Raw genomic sequence first — 18066 nt, 5'->3', positions numbered from 1 at the left:
GAAAATGGATGTTATATATACATGGGTAATAGCCGCCCAACGTACGTACGCTGGATAATAAATGCGTTGAAAAAACGTTTTATTAGTTATACAATGAAGTATATGGTGAAAATGGATGTTATATATACATGGGTAATAGCCGCCCAACGTACGTACGCTGGATAATAAATGCGTTGAAAAAAACTTTTTGTTAAATAAATACTTGTTGAACTGTCGTATGTAACTTATTTGGTAGTTATACAATGTAGTATATGGTGAAAATGGATGTTATATATACATGGGTAATAGCCGTCCAACGTACGTACGCTGGATAATAAATGCGTTGAAAAAAACTTTTTCAACGCATTTAATTGTAGACAAAATTGAAAAACTTTTAATTGTAGACAAAATTGAAGTATAATTGTTTTCTGTACGAGAATTCATTATTTTTTGATAAAGTAATAGAACTTAGCTAAAAAAGAAAATCTTATTCAGTAAACCTAAACTATAAAAACAGCGCTAGTTCATCGTCAATAGCATATATTTAGACGACATTGAGTCATAAGAGATCCACTACAAGATCCACTACAGCTTTCAGGTACTTCGGTAGATAACAAGGTTAGTCACTTTCAGAGTCTGCACCGTCTTGAACTCCACTTGCACAATTATAAATTTTTTCAGCGTTATTTCGGAGACAACGCTCAGTTTTTCGTATACAATATATGCAGGCCTATATAAAATATCATAGTTTCACTGTCACATAGCTTTCACAACAAAAAAACGTCTTGGAATTTGGCGTTAGATGAACAACAAACCTCAGGGAATAAAACGTTATACATGTAGTTGATGTTCATTGAATTTGTTTCATCAAAGGATCGAAAAATATCTGTGACTATTTCTTTGACTACATTCAACAGATCGTTTGCCTATATATACAAAAATGACGAGTTAAGACACTAGTGGGGCTCCATTTCTAACAGAGAATGTGTTTTTATACTTGAGTTCGAGTTAAAGGACACGTCATGTAGAGATCGGTGAGTTCAGTCTGAGCTTGATTTCGCCCACGGATCATTTGCTTAAATAACCTGTGGCGTTTACTGGGTATCGCACCGTTGACGATTTTTGTTAAATGTGCCTAAAATTCAATGTTAAAATATTATAGGTATGTTTATCTGCAACTGATATTAAATAATTTAAATTCTAAGAGAACCTTTAATCCTCTGAATGAGCGATTTCCCTTTATATTTATGTCAAATGTTTTCGCAGATCTGTCAAGGAAAAGATAAAAGAAATAAATATATTTATTCGTGCGTGTTCAAGAAATTCACATTTTAGAAATGAAACATTTAAGAGCATGAGGAACGTATTAATAACTATTATGAATACGTATGCAAATAAATCGGTGATACGCAAAAATGAACAGAATAACAGTTCGTAGTTTAGAAAAAGTAGATGTATAATTTACCCATGAGTAAAGTAAGATACATTGCATCCGCTATCAAATTTTCCTTTCGGCTTCGTCGTAATGCCAACGCAATCCCAATGGTACCATTGTTGACAAACATCACACAACACCCAATCGACCATTCCAATATCTTTGGAAGATGGTTCTTGACAAAGAAAGGCTTTACATTTGTCATAGGATCTCAAATGACTAGCTCTTTTCTTTGCAAAAGACACACTTTCTCTGTCACTGGACTTTGCCTCTTTTCTTTTTCTTTTGTTGTTACTTCTTCCCTTCCTGTGTTCTTTATCAACTTTTTTAGGCACGGCGTTTTCTGTTACAAGGTGTCCGTCACCTTCATTAACTGTTCCGTCTCATCCACAAAATACATTCCCAGAATTACCATCATCATCGCCACCATTATTTACAACATCTTCTCTATCACCGGGAACATCACCATTTTCACAACCATTATTAACATTATCAGTTCTTTGTCCATGGCCAACATCATATTCGTCGGAAACGTTAATAAGTTCGCCATGACTATTATCATCATTCTCACCACTAACTTCAACAACTTCTTGGATGTGGCCGCCATTGTCTTGCTCTTTGTCACATTCCTCAACATTTTCTGCATGAAGAACATTATTTCCTTCCACTATCTCCCTTTCCACAAACGTAAGCTCATTTGATTTTTCAATAAATAAATCCAATGCTTCTTCTCCCATAGTCGATGGATCCCGTAATGATGCGTGTTCTGGAATTCCGCATACTACATATTTGAAATCCCTTTTCAAAAGAGAAGTGTATGGCACTTTTGCTTTGTCCATTCCAGTTGCTTCACCTAGAATGTTTTTTTTGAAACTAGTATAAGCTATTGTTTCTGAAATTGCTGCAGGATTGTGTTCAACCTCTTTTACTAATCATTGCTTCAAATATTACAAAATTTCGTGCAGAATTAATTGTACTTATTTCAAGAAATATTGACCAAGAACAACCTTTTCATATTCCATCTAAAAAGTTTTACAATTAGTTACATGTTCATACTTACAGTATTTCTGATTTAAAATATCACGCAAAGATTTCCTCTTCTGTTTCAATCTTGCCATGCGATTATCGGTAACAGTTTCAACGTTGTCGTTTGACTCAATTGCTACCACCAAAAAGTTTGTATTAGATTAAAATATTAAATAAGAAACAAAAATCACAAGTTCTCGGTTGTCCTGAGAAGAAAAATGTATTTCCTCACGGGCATGATGTAAAGTAAGGACCACAAACCTCCAGAGCTGTTTACAAAAGCATAAAATGAAGCGGGGATGCTCTTTCTTTTGCAGTGCGGGTGCAGAAGTACTATAATTTTATTATATCAAACATAGTAATAAATTTGAAATAGAAGTATTAAACTTTTCAGAAGTACTATAATTCTATGTCAAACATAGTAATAAATTTGAAATAGAAGTTTGATCTTTAGAAGAAGTATTTTTGTCTGTATCAGCGCGCCATAAAGTGTCCCAGACTAATCGAATCGGTCCTCTTGTTTTATTATATTTGGATGGGAACGGAAATGTTCGAACAGCAGGTTATTGATTTTTGAGTTCACTACTTGAACATGCATATGTTTAACTGTATTGAAATAAACCCATTCTGTGTTGTAGGAAGTCCTGGGTTGCGCGAAGATGTGTTGGACGTTGCCAGCCATATAGTATGCAAATATATTGAAGTATGCAAATATATTGAAATATAGTCTTGTCGATGATTTTTTATCTTTTAACACTAACGCTCCACATGACAAATTCTTTATTTCTTTTGACGTTGAAAGCCTTTTTACCAACATACCACTGACCGAAACCATAGACATTGCTATTGATTTAATTTTTACCAACAACCCTACATTCAAAATGAACAGAACAGAACTAAAACTATTGTTTAACATCGCTACGGCCGAGACTCATTTTTTATTTAACGGTAAGTACTACGACCAAATTGACGGGGTAAGTATGGGCTCACCCTTGGCACCCATTCTAGCAAACATTTTCATGGGTTTTCACGAACGAAACTGGTTAAATAACTACGGCAACAACAAACCTTTATTTTACCGCAGATACGTTGACGACATTTTTTGTATTTTTCATAACAAAGACGAAGCATTACTCTTTTACGAATACATCAACAAACAACATCAAAACATAAACTTTACATACGAAACCGAACAAGACAATCAGTTACCCTTTCTTGACATCTTACTAACTAAATCACATGAAAACTGTATGACCTCTACGTACCACAAACCAACATATACAGGACTACTGACTAACTTTTTTTAGTTTCACACCATTAAATTACAAAATTGGACTGATACGAACACTGACCGACAGAGCACGGAAACTTAACAACACAGACATCGGCTTTCAACGTGATTTAAAGAAACTAATATTCACTCTCCAACGTAATTCTTTTCCTTTTCATTTCATCAACAACACTATACAACACTATTTGGACAACAAGATAAGCACTGACTCATCTAACGCCACAACTAACACTAACGATATACAACAACCTGACAATAAACGTTATTTCAAACTACCTTACATAGGTGATTACTCACGACACACACAACGCAAACTCACACAAATCATTAAACGCTACTGCACTGACATTGACGTTAAACTTATTTTCACACCTTTTAAAATAAAATCTTTATTTTCGTTTAAAGACCCACTTCCGAACTTTCCAAATCTATGGTAGTTTATCAATTTTCATGTGCGGGATGTAATTCCGCTATATTGGTGAAACTTCTCGCCAATTATCTACCAGGATAAAGGAACATACTCACACAGACAAAACTCCACTATCTACAAACATCTTCAAGCCTCTCCTTCATGTAAAAACAAATTCTCACCTTCCTGTTTTAAAATCATCGACACTGATCAATCCACTTTCTCACTCAAAATCAAGGAAGCTCAACACATTAATAAAACTAATCCCGATTTAAATATCCAAGTTCACCACTACAACACTATATTTACTTTATAATAATATTTCTTGTTATAAGTTCTTAATACTTATTTTTCTTTTCCTTTTTTGTAAATATTTTATATTTAGTAACTGAATCATAATCCTATTCATTGTAATTAATTTATGCATATCATATTACGTATCATATTACTTAACACTAACCACTATGCACTGAAGATGGCATTCTGATAATGTCGAAACATGTTTGCTCTCAAAAAAATCGTCGTTTTTCTCAAGTGTGTTTTAATATTGAAAATGATTTGGGGTCTTCAAGAACGTCATCTGGTGAATACTGTTACTGCTTTTTTAATTCTCTGATATTAAAAATAAGCATCACTGTTATATATATATGATCATTTGACATATACAATTGTGAAGTTTAAAATATCTATATAGCAAACAATGAAAACGTATTAAGTCAAAAAGAGTTCGACCTGATTTAATCGACCCTGAAACTTTTGATGAAATAAGAAGAGGAAAATGGTCGTGTGAAGAACTCAGAAACCTCGTGCTTAATATGGTTCTTCCTTCATCAGCATTTTCAGGCACAAACATGTTTCATTTTTAATTAAGTTTCATGTTTGTAAAACATAAGCAGAGACAAATATTTCTATACTGCTACAGGGTCTAAGGGAGGAAACAAATGGCCTGTAGCCCGAATTAAAAATTTTTGGTCCAAAGCAGAACAACCATCTTTTTGGCCGTTACACATACCGTTTTGTTCACCATCAGCAAGAAAAAAGATTCCACTAGGTTTAATTAATGATTTACTTATGTCCTTTATTTTTGTCTATTTATTTATGTTTTCTAAACCATGTTTAAAATTGATTGCAATTCTTGCAGATGGCAACAACGATAATTTTCAGGAAAGTTCTCAACAAGGCAGAACTAACCGAAATCGTCCTATCCTATTGGAATTACATTACAGACGTAAGATAATACTTTGAATAATCAAATGTAAAAATGTAAAAAGAAAATAAATTGTCCTAAAAAGAATACGTCAATTGTATTTTACGATACGCTCTCCACACTTTATGTGATTACACATCCTATTAATAAATTGATGTGTTTAATGAACAAAACATCGAAGAAGAGTACCAGGACATGGAAAAAGAAACTGAAATAGAGGAAATAAACGAGGAGAAAGCAGACGAGTTCAAACAAGATATCGACGAAGAAGAAATTCAAGATGAAGATATGGACTACGAGCACAACACAGAGAAATATCTTAAAGAAGAAGGAAACGAAGAAGACGAAATGGGACCAGAGGAACATTTCATGATGCAAGAAAAGGAATGAGATTAATATTTAGATATCTTTTCTTCATCATCAAATCTTATGCAATTTCTGAATTTAGACCGAAAGCACAGACTTAAATATCAAAGATATGTATGAAAAGGTAAATTTGAGTTAAGATCTATATGTATCAAGATAAACAATACGCAATATAGTAATTCTTACTTCTCTGGAAGACTTTTGCAAAGTGTTTTTACGACAGTGGATCTTTTAGGGGAAATATGTGGTATAGTTTCTGGATTCAGGCAAAAATGTGAAATTGTGAAATTTCTCAGGAATTGTTGCAATCCGCCGAAAGTCATCATCAACCTATAACTCATGCATTAAGGTTCACATTTAAAGTTTATACTTAAATATTTTTAAAACATTTTACTTGTGATTACGTATTTATTCTATAGATCGAGTAAGATGGAAGCGATGGGTTTGCCTCAAGGCTATGATGCCAGTGAGCCAGGAAATATTTTTGAGGCGCTTAGTACGGATCCTGACAGGTTGAAACTTGATGCCTTCCTGTACGGAATTTCCCATCAACATCATTTAGCACTAGAGGTGACTTTTGCTCCACCTAAAAAATTTACTTAATAATACATCATTTCACATATAGATTTATCCTTAATAATTCAAATGAACTGAGATTTGATTTTTATTATAGCGCACCAGGCAAACGAATAAGGAAACTGCAGGCAAGAAAATTGTGTCTGAAATTCATAATTTCCTGGAAGAAGGTATTATCGAATAACCTAATTAATCGCCGTACACACCATTTAATTCTACGGTTTTAAATTGAATAAAGTGATTATAAGTTTAATTTTGATACAACATGCCGTTCTGATAAAAGCTCAATTAACTTTTTCATAGATGTTGACTTGAAAGATACACACTTCATGTGTATTGCTGGGGCACTTAGTGCATCGTTGGAGGTGTGGTGTCCTAAGTACGAGGTTTTTCAAATATATCTACCTTCTGTTTGCCAAGCTATGCAAGGAGTAGGCAGTGTGGCTTTTACTCTTTGTAAAATAAAGAAGGACCTGTTTGCATTCTTGGAGCCAAAATGGGAAAAACGACAAACTCGACACCCAACGCAGCATAAAAGTTTAAATTACAGGTTTTTTCCCCAACATTTCTTGCCAAATAAAAATCTGAGTGATTCTAAACTTTTGTGCCATACGTATATTAAGATATTTGTATTTCTTATTTTTTCTCTAGGAGAACTTGGAATGGAGAAAATGAGAGGTTTTTTGTTTTAAAACATATTTTAGACACGCATAAAGAAAATAAGAATGACTCCTTTTATTCTTGATACGTTTTCATTTTGATTCCAGAGTTGCTTGTTTCGGTGGTATAAGCATTTACAAAAGAGATTTGAATACACTAAATGATAATAGTTGGGTATGCGACACCATCGTAGACGTCCTGTCAAGGCACTACCCAAAAATCTAGGTGTAGCTGAAATAAAGGACGAAAGTCACTCTAAATGCATGGCTAATGTGTCAAAACATTTACATTCTTATTTATAGGTACTACTGTAAATTAGCAGAAAAAAGAAATGCAAAATATTCCGCATTTAGCAATTTTTTTCAAAAGAAACTGTTAATAGATGGACCTCCGTATGTATTTTAAGTAGCAAATTTTGGTAAAATATTCACAACTTTCAACATTATCAAACTATTCATAAATCGTGTAAATAAACATCGCTGTACTTCCTACTTTTTAGAGGAGAAAGACCGCTGAGATTATCAGGATGTTTCATTTCAAGAGTGGGGATGTACACTCCTGAAGAAATGAATAAGAAAGTAAAGCCAAAAGAACATATAATACAATGCAATACAATGTGGGCGCTGTGCTGTACACTTTGTGTTGATTTGTGTTATGAAATTTTATACAAGAAACATATTGTACTTATAGCGATTATTATGTCAAGGCTTTTGCCGCTGACCAGGAAGTTAATAGGCGCGTGATCATCGCCGGGTTATAGCAAACCCCAATTGTAACCTAGCTATACTTTCTAACCTAGATATACTTCATTTAATGTACATTTTAGTGTCTTGTGTATCGTAAAATGTAAGTAGTTCACTATTCTATTGTAATTTTCATTTTTGCACACGCCCCATGTGGAAATCAACTTGTATGTTGACAATGGCAAGTGTGTTAAAATAAAATTATCTATCTATCTATCTATCTATCTACAAATTAAGTTATAATCTTAGTTTTTGTAATATGAAAAAACACATATATATTAAAAACACCTTTATGATGGAGGCTAATGACTCAGATTGCATCATAAAGATAGCTTTTTTATGCCCTATCAAACTATGCTCCTTGTTATGAAGACCAAAGTATATATGATGTGCATAAAAAATTATTTTGTTTATGTCAAAGAAACATTTATGGGTAAATGCCCTTTCTCTTTTAGGTATAGAAAAACTTAAAACCTAAGATACTTATACTAATGCATTGGCATTTTACATTATGAATTACCTATATGTTAAACCTTACTACAAGTCTAAAACCGCTAAAGCATCCTACCGGCCTATAATCTTTGTTAAAATCTATCTTTTCGGAATCGAGGAGGCACGTCAGTTTTTGCTCTATATCTCCTCGCCATCCTTGGAGTCTGAGCTGGAATCTGAGCAAGAAGTAAGGGTATCGAATTTGAGTCTTAAAATATTCGCCAAGTGAAAAAACAAGTAACAATCTTATTCTTACATTACTGGCATTTGGAACTTGCTGATTGACGCAGAAATAACAATTCCAATAAATAGGGTCTAAAAAAAGTTACAAACGATTGGAAAATATGCCTTAATAAAAGCAAAATACTAATAAGCAAAACATCAATCACATACCCATCACTGGTGAATAACCCATGTAACATTGGGTCTATAAAACAGATCGCGATAAAACATGAAAACAATGACTTAATACATTCAAAAACGAAGCAAATACGCCTACCTGTTGGGGAATGTATGTATTTTGAGGCCAGTAGACTAACTCTGGCTGTACGAAGGAGGCCTCCTTCCTAACTGCCGGCCCGATGTTTATTTTCTTATTTTTGAAATATATCACATCGATATTTTCAATAGTTTTGACGGTCGATTTCGTCTCAAACGTGACGAAACCGTAACTGAAACAAAAAGTAGATGCAAAAATAAGGTTTCGCAACAATGACGATGGCTCATTAACATAAAACGTGGAGGTGTGTGTATTTTCGCAGCGCACTTGTCACGTTAAGGGCTGCGCTATACCATTGAGTTCTATAGTTCCATAGTTCTTTTTATAGAACTCAATGCGCTATACGGACGAATTTAATTCACACGAATTTAATTTTATCAACTTCGACAATAATGCGACAAAAACTCAAGGCAAAGTTATATGTTGAATTTTTTTGTCGAATTTAATTCATAAAACTCCGTGCTCGTCCCCAGACTCCTATCTACAGCTCATGATTTGGAAAAACAAGATGGCTCCTCCATCAGTTAAACAAATTACTCCTTTGCTTACAATTTACAAACGTCGGTTGAGACAGCGACAAAGAAGATTTTTTAAGTGGTGCGTTCTACTACTCCCTACTTCACCGAAGGTATATGAGAATTATAGCTGCTCTGTCACTACTGAATGTGACGGCAAGTGTTAAAACAATAACCACTCTGAAGCCAAGGATTCGAAGTTGTCGTCGCCTACCGAGAAACATTGGATGGTGGAGTAACATTTGGGAAAATTACTCGGATAAGCAATTTAAAGGTACTTTTAGAGTTTCGAAAGGTATTTTAACTTTATTGTGGAAAGATTCGGCATAAACTTCAGAAAAAGTTGTTATAGAAGAGCCAATATCGTCGAATAAAATTGCGATATTTGAATTCGTGTGAATTAAATTCGTCCGTATAGCGCAGGCCTAATTTGCAACTGTTTCCTGACATGGCTTTAAAACAATCGTCAATGATGCCAAAAAAGGAAGCTTGCATAATAGGCTTCTCCTTCAAATATTGTATCGGAATTTATGAAGCAAATTTGGCTGCGTGCTGATCATGGTGCGAAAATAACTCATACTACAAGTGCATACACGAGAAGATCACAAACCCTTTGGATAGACCTGAATGGTTCAAAATTATTTTGTTTCGGTGACGTGTCCGAACACACCAAAGAACTCTGCCAGTTCAGCTGCGCTGGTCTAAAAAAGAGAAAAATATGAAATCAAATGAGAGAGAGATACTCATAGTAAATAAACACACGACTGCTCAAAATTTGATTAATTTTAATATTGACAAGACAATAATGACATGACTTGTGTACAACACATCTAAATGAATCATGAAAACAAATCTAAGTCTTTTTGAAATGAACCTTTTCAAAACAAAATCGCTCAACATTTGAAAGAAAACTGCACGTGTAGCTGCCTAACTGGAAAGCATTCATGAATACTCACATTTAGAGGAAGACTTCCAACAAAAATTCTGTTTGGAAACTTCTTTCCATACAGGTACGTCTGTATTTCAGCCTATAATCAAGAAACTTTCATTGAATGAAACACAAAACACCTGCAAAGCTTTACAGCACATTCGGATATTCACACTTTAGTAGCCACATGGGGTGGTAATTTGCGAAAACAAAACGCAATCAAATATCTACAATGCAAAATTATATACAAACAAAATGTAACTATACCGTTTTATGAGCAATGGTATAATGCAAAATCATAGCAAGAAAAAACATTTCACAGCGAACAGCCTTTCAGAAAAATGCTGTCTTTTGTTATGCAAATTGCATTTGGTCTACTTACCATTTTCGGGAGGTTAACTTTTGTAATTCAACTACCTTTTAAACGCTAGAAACAAACAAATACTTTGTTTATTACGATACAATAATTGTTGTGCTGATTTGTAACAACAGTTTTGCTTTACATTGCTTTTCTTAAGCAAACTAATCACTTGAAATATTCTCTTTGCATTATTAAAACGGAACATTCAATGACTAATTGTAGCAACAACTCAATGAAAAATTGTAAATTTGTCAATAGTCACTCCTTTGGGAATAGAATTGAACAATCCCACGCTATGCATTGACCCATAGAACTTTTTCATGCCTTAAAAGATAAATCAAAACTCACCCAAATCTACTCCTCGCTTCCGAAGGAGCTCGTTACTTACACAAGATCTTCTAGCTATAAACTACGACGGTCGACTTGTCTAATATCCGTCAAACTAACCACTCTACGGACGTTGCGCCTGAATAGTAATGAGCATAACATGCACAGGATTGGTTTATTTGCAGAGAACATTTTACATTCGAAAACAGCCAATGAAAAAGCAAGAAGTTCGTTTTGCCGCCAGTCTTATGGTAAGAGCTATCAAGACCACACCAACGAGTTGTTGAAAGTTTAAAAATTCGGCATTTTGATAATGCATTTTGAGAAAAGTTTGCATGTCCTTTGTAATATCATTTTGCTCAAACTCATACTTGCGAAAAGTTTGATAGTCAATATCTGGTTTTTGTATAAGATAGTGTGGCGGATGTAATATTTGGTGTCTGTTGAGCTAGTGTATTCAAATTACCAATGATATTATAAAATCTACCATAATACAAACATAGCATTGATAGATGTACTACTGCAAGTGTGAAATAAATTTATGTAAATTTTCTTATCACAACATATTCGAGAGTATAAATTTCACATTGAGGTGTGATTAGTGATGTCTGTGTCACCGAGTTTAATGACACGTACTTGAAAATTAATCTTTGCAAAGGAAAATACTTCAATTGAACATGTGGTCGTTTCATTTTTTTCGCATCTCATCATTGATTTTTTCCATTCATCAAAAAGTTAAAAGCAATAGAAAAAAGAAAAAAGCACCTTTCATGAGTATATCGATGTTCACAGGTCATAAAAATTTGGTAAAGGAAGATTTAAGATTAGATTATGAAAGGATTTCCTGTTTTGTTCGAACGATGACTACCACAAGAATATGATTGCAAATTTAAAATTTACTTTTTCTTTTCAATACAATAATATTTGTTGTTGGAATTCTATATCATAACAAGAACATCAAATAGTATGAAATGGTAAATTACGCCTGTTCAACGTCGATAAGCAATTTTCAAAAAATTAGTGATAGTACACGATGGGCACCTGCAAGGTCAATAGAATTTGAAACCAGACTCTAGAGCGAGCTTATCAGTTATATTTATATTATCACCAAGCGCTTAGGTAGCACTTTACAGCCGCTCTTCACGAAGGAAACTTGACGCCATTTTCTTCAAATGGGAAACCGCAAATGGTTCCTTTAAAATACTACGTACTTAAGTTGAAGAGGAAACATTGCACGGATGTAATATAACAAATGTTTTATATTGCTCAATGGTTTATTCTTTCTTTCAAAAATCACGTGAAATATTAACACAAATTTTTGGGAAAAGGTTTTTAATTAGAATCACACAAGATACAAATTCACTTTGACTTGTTTCAGAAATTGATACAACTAGTTGGAGTATCCTAAATGTTTCATAAATTAGCTAATTGCAATAAAAGAAAATGAACTTTATCTAATTTGTATGAAGTGCACATAAGAAACTTAAGCGGATTAGTCTGAGCTGCTCAATCGAAGTACAAAATACTAGTTTTCCCAAGAATGAGTTCGTTAGGACCGCATCACTCTACGTCGAAGGTCAAAATAGATCAAAAAACGTATTGAGAACAAAAAGATAAAATTTGTCCTCAGTATTGAGGTGGCATTAGTCAATAATATAAAAATACATAAATATGTAGGTTGGTCGGTGACGAATGTTTGGAGAATGTGGTCAAGCGGCTTAGTCCACGTCACGCATTATTACAAATACGTACCCACTTTTCTACATCTTAAAGTTCAGTCATTGATACAGTAAAGATCTAAAGATCATTGACAAGTGATCAAGATTTAAAAATTTGCATTTGCTACGCGGGGTGCAAGGCAAGCACACTACTACCATCTCCTCATGAGAATTGATGAGTACATGCTTGGTAACAAGACATGAAATAGCTATCAACAGTGTATGAAATCAATCCTATGGCATTGTTAGGTTAAACATTGTAACTTGATATTTCCTTAAGGACACATGCCTATAGCGTGAAAATAAGACGTACCAAGTTTCAAAGTCATCCGCAAAATATTTCAAAAGATATTTAGGGTTATAATCGGTAAAAACACGATATTCGATGACCATTGCTAAAACGCCGTGAGATTGTTTAAGTCTGGGAACTGGGAAAGAGTGACGTATTACTTGACATAAACAAGCATCGTTCTTATATCGTTGTACGACTTATACGGCTTTCGCGGTAGTTTGCTATTACTGTTTTTTATTTATCAAAAATTAATGCATTCTTCTGAAGAAGCCGATTATAATATTGCCATCAATAACAATGAGGTACAACCTTACATGTTTCAGCCTAAAGCCTGGGCCACACTATCGTCTATATTGACGAAAACGAAAACGAAACGAAAATTCGTGCACGAAATGCATGCCTGACACAACGAAAAATTACAAGCATGTTTGCAAAGCCAAAACCTTTTTTGGCCAATAAGCAAGCGGCATTTTTGACGGATTAGAAAAAATGGCGATCTCTAAAAGAAAAAGATTACTTCTTCTTAAGAAAAAGTTACTGCTTTTAAAGTTGAATCCAAGCAGCAGCAAACGTCGATACTGGATTCATCCAAGTGATCGTCTTGGACTATTTAACAACTTGATTAAAGAATTACGAGAGCCGAACAATGAAAATAGACACATAAAATACTTGCGAATGACGACGACAAATTTTGACTACATTTTGGATTTAATTAGACCTCACATCACTAAAGTTGGCACACATCTTAGAAAGTCTATTAGCCCTGATATATCAAAACCTCTTGCCACTCCGCCAAGTTTGAGTACAAAGTCTAATATTATTAGCCAATAGTATGCGTTTTCGTTGACAAAAAAGGTCAAAAGTTCAACTCTTCTAATATGCACGAAAACGAAATTTTCGTCGAGTTTTCGTTCAAGATTTTCGTTGCGGCAGTTTTCGTTCTGATTTTCGTCGATATGGACGATAGTGTGGCCTAGGCTTTAGGCCAACGCGCAAGGTGGTCAAAATGATGACAATTCTTCGTCATCGGAAAGCAAAGATGAACAGAATTGGAAATGTTGAATGGTTAGTTACATTTTATTTATTAAAGCGAGATTTATGTTGCTCAATGGCTTCAGCTTTGCTGATTTTCGTTTTGTGGCGAGTCAATGGGACAGGTATTTCTTTCACTCCAGCGACATCAAGAGCTTTGGACAGTGATGGATTAATGCGTCTGCAGTACAAAACTTCTTTCATCAAGTCCTTAACATATCCTGAAAAGCAAGTCATTATTTATGTTGGCTTTGCATTGCACTTTGAGAAAAGGTAAGTTTATTTTTCTGTGCTAACCATAAGTGCTGTCAACTTTCACTGGTTTGATGACCCCTTGTCCTTCTTTTGACTTTGAATAAGCCACTCTCCAAATCAATGCCTCTTCTGTTTGCCCATCATTCTTCGTTTTCTGAGGTTTATTTCCATTCTCATTGAAATGAAGAGCAGCAATAAACAATCTACAAATGAATGTTAAGTTTATGTTTACAACTATTGCAACCTGTTGCTTTTGCAATAATGACTTTTTTAAGTAATCACACACAAGTCATAATTATTGCACCTTGCTTCCATTGATCTGTAGAAAAAATGGGTATGTTTTGTTATTATTTAACATGTAATTTATCCAAGTTCATTTAAGTCCTCAGGACTTGTGAACCTCAGAACCTGTTCAAGCTTTCCGACTGAATTTCGCTATAAATATATTAAATAAATGCATTTGTTAAATGATATATACAAAATACTTGCCTTTTTATTTCAATTTCTTTCAAAAAGATGCCAAAAACAGCCAACAGCTCAAAAAAATCTACATTTTAACCCACTTTACGGCTTCCACTCCATATATTTTCATAGTAAATGTTGCACACTTTACTGGCCAGGGTAATGGCGGCCGTCACATTTCCGGTATGCGCGAAACAAACTGCGCGCCACGCTTACATTAAAGGTTACCGACGCGAGTTGCCCTTCTATTATTCTCTATTCTATGGCCATGCCTTGTTTTGCGCGCTTTCTGCTTAAATCAGTGTGTAATATTAAACCGGAAGCCACGTTTCATAACTTTCCACAGCGGGAGAGGGTAAGTAGAACTCGAACGTACGTCATCTCAAGTGTGCCAAGTGTAACAAAATTATTTGGTTATTTGATATAACCAAATCGGCGCCGAAATAAAAATGGTTATTTATTAAATAACCAAATTTTGTCAATTGATTATTCGATATAACCAAACTTATGCTAGTCCAAAAAATGGTTATTTGAAATAACCAATCTATTACGTTTGGTTATTTAATAAATAATGAAATTAAACATTAAAAATTCCGTAAATAATAAAGAAATACTTCGCGCCCCATACCCAACTATCAACCAACTTCCCCTCTACAGTGGCGTGCGGTGACCGAATTTAATAGGCAAGCGCTGGGGGTGAGGTTCGCGGCTTTTATACCTTACATCAGTTACATGATATCTTGTAGTGACGTACATAACGTGCGTACATTACTCATCAAGATTCATGTATTAGCAATAGAGGAAATAGCCAATCCTACACTTACTCAAACGCGCTACTTAAACTTACGCACTTAACTTTATAATTACGTAAAACTACTCAAATTTCAAGTACATTATCCGCTGTGTAATAACTGCACCTTCTTTAACCGAATATACAAAAAGCCTGTAAATAAATTCTAACACATAGAACACTCACGACTGTTGTAAATAACTTCTTCGCTAGTGAATAAAATGATCACAAAATTTAATAGCGTTCTAGTACATTGAACTCACTTTCGGAGCTCATACGAAAGACTTATATATAACGCTAAAATCTACCGGATACAAATATCAAAACTACTACGCAAAAGGAAGCTCTTGTCAATATCATAATCTTGTATTACATGCTACAGATATCTTCTACATACATAAATTGCAAGACAATAGGCGCGAAATGTATTGTAGCAGTCGTGATTATAACAATTAAGAACAGCCAGTTTCGCGCACAAAATTGGCACGGTGTGTTACAAACTGAGGCCATGGCGTTGTTTAATGTTTATATTTTGGTATAATGACGTCATGGCCCAGGGGCGGATCTAGAGTATGTCAAATCCGTCGCGCGACTGATGTTTGAAATTCAAAAATTACCTATTCATATTAATTAAAAATTCATTAATTATTCTTACTTTATTATCGCATTTACTTCGTGATAAAAATCCAGCTTTATTTATTATTGAAAACTAATGACTAATGCAACGAACATCTCCTTGGTAACCAGATCAGTTGAATTTTAATTGACCTGGAATAACCGACTGATAAGCGGGGTGGCTTGACTGGTTCGACTTATAAAGGAGTCTATGAACGCCAGAAACGCTATTTTATTGGTCAATGGCCAGATCAGTGGACAGTCTGGAATAATCTCGACCGATAATAGGGTGGCCGGACCTATAAGGAGTCCAATGCTATCTTACAATTGGTTCATTTGAATTTTTGTCTTACTGTGATTGGTTTGACCGATTTCGACTGATAGCCAACTGAACTAACATAGTCAAGCTCACTGTCTGAATTGAATGTTTGATCGTTTCTTAGTAATTTTCTAAAGCATGATAGAAACTAAACTACAATCAGATGGAATTTATGGAAATCTTTTACAAATTCGTATGTTGACATGAATGCTGCTTTCCAAACTGGGAATTTTTCAAGAGGGTGAAAAATTTATGGATGAATTGTAAATGCTTGGCAAAGACGATCTCACGAGCGACATTTCAGTCATTGATGTTCAAAAGCAAGCCAACATTGTTTTGAGTTTTATCAGCAGAAATTTACATCGAAAATCGTAAGTAAAGGACAAATTGAAGTGTATGCATGAATGCAATATATCAAAGTCAATTTATGCGAGTGTGTGATGCGATTTATGTTAATATGGCGTATGGTAAGCAGATTGATGCTTCTAAAATTGTTGTTGCCGAAGGACTTTTAGCTATGATTTCTTTAATGCTTGGGGAATCGTGGCCGTTATATGGCAGCGAAATCCTACATTTCTGCAATATATTTCAATGGACAAAATCTGTAGCCATAAGGTGCCATACTATTATTTACTTTATCATAAACCAAATGTTTGGGGCTTTTTCGTTTATGATCATTGATCATTCAATTGGACAGTTATACCTGTATTGTTTAAGATTTGAGAAAACTAACATTGATTACATGAGAAGCTGTTTACTATAACCTGTGATTTTGAGTCTTATGATCCATGAAGCTTTTTATTTTGACAATTTGACTGGAATGGTATTAAACCTAGGTATTTCACATACATGAAATGTTGTCCCATGTCACATATTGTCTGCTTTTCTAACTGAACACCTCATGTAGAGATGGGTGTGTTAATCTACGCTCTTATCCAGATTGTTTGCCATAATTCCAAGGGCTATTGATGTATGAATAGCATTTTCTATAAAGTAAATGTCTTCCAATGTATGCAGATAAACCTTGAAATTTGGCAAAACAACCATAAAGTATTTTTCTGATCATTAGGTAATTTTCTGATGATCAGTATAATTTCTAACTAAATTATTTCAGTTTACATTTAAGCGAGCTTTGATCATATGAAAAGATATTTATCATAACAGTGGCCTTGACACATGAACCAATTTTAACATTCATGTAATTATATAATTAAAGACATGTTGGTTACATTCTGTTGTATTTGCAAATACAATGCTACTAGTGATTGCTATATACACCTGTGCATATACTTACAGAAGATAATAGTCTGGTAGAAATGCCTAAGAAACATTCATGGCATTAAGCTGTCCTTAACTGCAATTTTTCATTTGATAATTTTCTTAATCTTTGACAGAAAAAAAATTTTGAGTTTTTCTCAAAAGAATTAATTTGCTGAGCTCTGATGTGGAGATGGGTAAAGGGTTACAATAAATTTGCATGGTTTGAAGTCTGAGCTTTTCTATATTTATGAACTGTCACTTATGGTACCAAATTTCTAACTTAACTTATTACATAGAGGTTTGAATAGGGGTCTCTAGGTCTATGCCTGACAACTTGGTAGAAATTTTAAAGACTATATCTGTTTTTGAATAGCATTATTGTAAAATAAATTTTACGTTCCTAGACATTTATACTAATGAGCCATATATTTGGCATGAAAATGAGCCTAAATATTTGTATGTGTTGAAATGTGTTCCACTTCATTTTTTAGAAAACGTAAGCAAAATGT

The 18066-nt window shown here is 34.1% G+C and overlaps 2 protein-coding genes and 4 long non-coding RNA genes across 7 annotated transcripts; 2 read left to right on the top strand and 4 right to left on the bottom strand.

Moving 5' to 3' along the window:
* Positions 1–2216: 2216 nt before the first annotated feature.
* On the bottom strand, positions 2217–2758 carry LOC124455198. Its single transcript, XR_006951763.1, has 3 exons — positions 2702–2758; positions 2475–2576; positions 2217–2267 (listed from the first exon to the last, which is right to left on the bottom strand). It is a non-coding gene; the product is annotated as an uncharacterized LOC124455198 (long non-coding RNA).
* A 181-nt stretch (positions 2759–2939) lies between these two features.
* LOC124455289 (pescadillo homolog) lies at positions 2940–6141 on the top strand. Its single transcript, XM_047005976.1, has 6 exons — positions 2940–3002; positions 3079–3125; positions 5282–5368; positions 5507–5731; positions 5796–5837; positions 6133–6141. Exons 3-6 carry the CDS (start codon positions 5282–5284, stop codon positions 6139–6141), a joined length of 363 nt encoding a protein of 120 aa, XP_046861932.1. The 5' UTR covers positions 2940–3002; positions 3079–3125.
* Positions 5954–7998, top strand: LOC124455185. 2 transcript variants are annotated; one of them, XM_047005893.1, is made up of 7 exons: positions 5954–6062; positions 6133–6283; positions 6387–6459; positions 6593–6668; positions 6941–6967; positions 7057–7341; positions 7449–7998. In XM_047005893.1, the coding sequence occupies exons 2-6, from the start codon at positions 6143–6145 to the stop codon at positions 7172–7174; spliced, it is 435 nt and encodes a 144-aa protein (XP_046861849.1). In that variant the 5' UTR covers positions 5954–6062; positions 6133–6142; the 3' UTR covers positions 7175–7341; positions 7449–7998. The 2 variants fall into 2 exon arrangements, with proteins under 2 accessions (XP_046861849.1, XP_046861848.1); XM_047005892.1 differs by having other exon boundaries at positions 6593–6839.
* On the bottom strand, positions 7006–8827 carry LOC124455192. Its single transcript, XR_006951757.1, has 5 exons — positions 8684–8827; positions 8578–8611; positions 8441–8499; positions 8261–8360; positions 7006–7180 (listed from the first exon to the last, which is right to left on the bottom strand). It is a non-coding gene; the product is annotated as an uncharacterized LOC124455192 (long non-coding RNA).
* A 1014-nt stretch (positions 8828–9841) lies between these two features.
* Positions 9842–10572, bottom strand: LOC124455197. Its single transcript, XR_006951762.1, has 3 exons — positions 10509–10572; positions 10155–10226; positions 9842–9899 (listed from the first exon to the last, which is right to left on the bottom strand). It is a non-coding gene; the product is annotated as an uncharacterized LOC124455197 (long non-coding RNA).
* Positions 10573–13882: 3310 nt separating this feature from the next.
* LOC124455190 lies at positions 13883–15125 on the bottom strand. The gene is made up of 2 exons (XR_006951755.1): positions 14154–15125; positions 13883–14077 (listed from the first exon to the last, which is right to left on the bottom strand). It is a non-coding gene; the product is annotated as an uncharacterized LOC124455190 (long non-coding RNA).
* Between the last annotated feature and the right edge of the window lie 2941 nt (positions 15126–18066).

Source organism: Xenia sp. Carnegie-2017, unplaced genomic scaffold (assembly GCF_021976095.1).
Source record: "Xenia sp. Carnegie-2017 unplaced genomic scaffold, XeniaSp_v1 HiC_scaffold_30, whole genome shotgun sequence".
NCBI lineage: Eukaryota > Metazoa > Cnidaria > Anthozoa > Malacalcyonacea > Xeniidae > Xenia > Xenia sp. Carnegie-2017.
The sequence above is the reverse complement of the archived record's forward strand: the minus strand, read 5'-3'. Positions and strand labels throughout refer to the sequence as shown.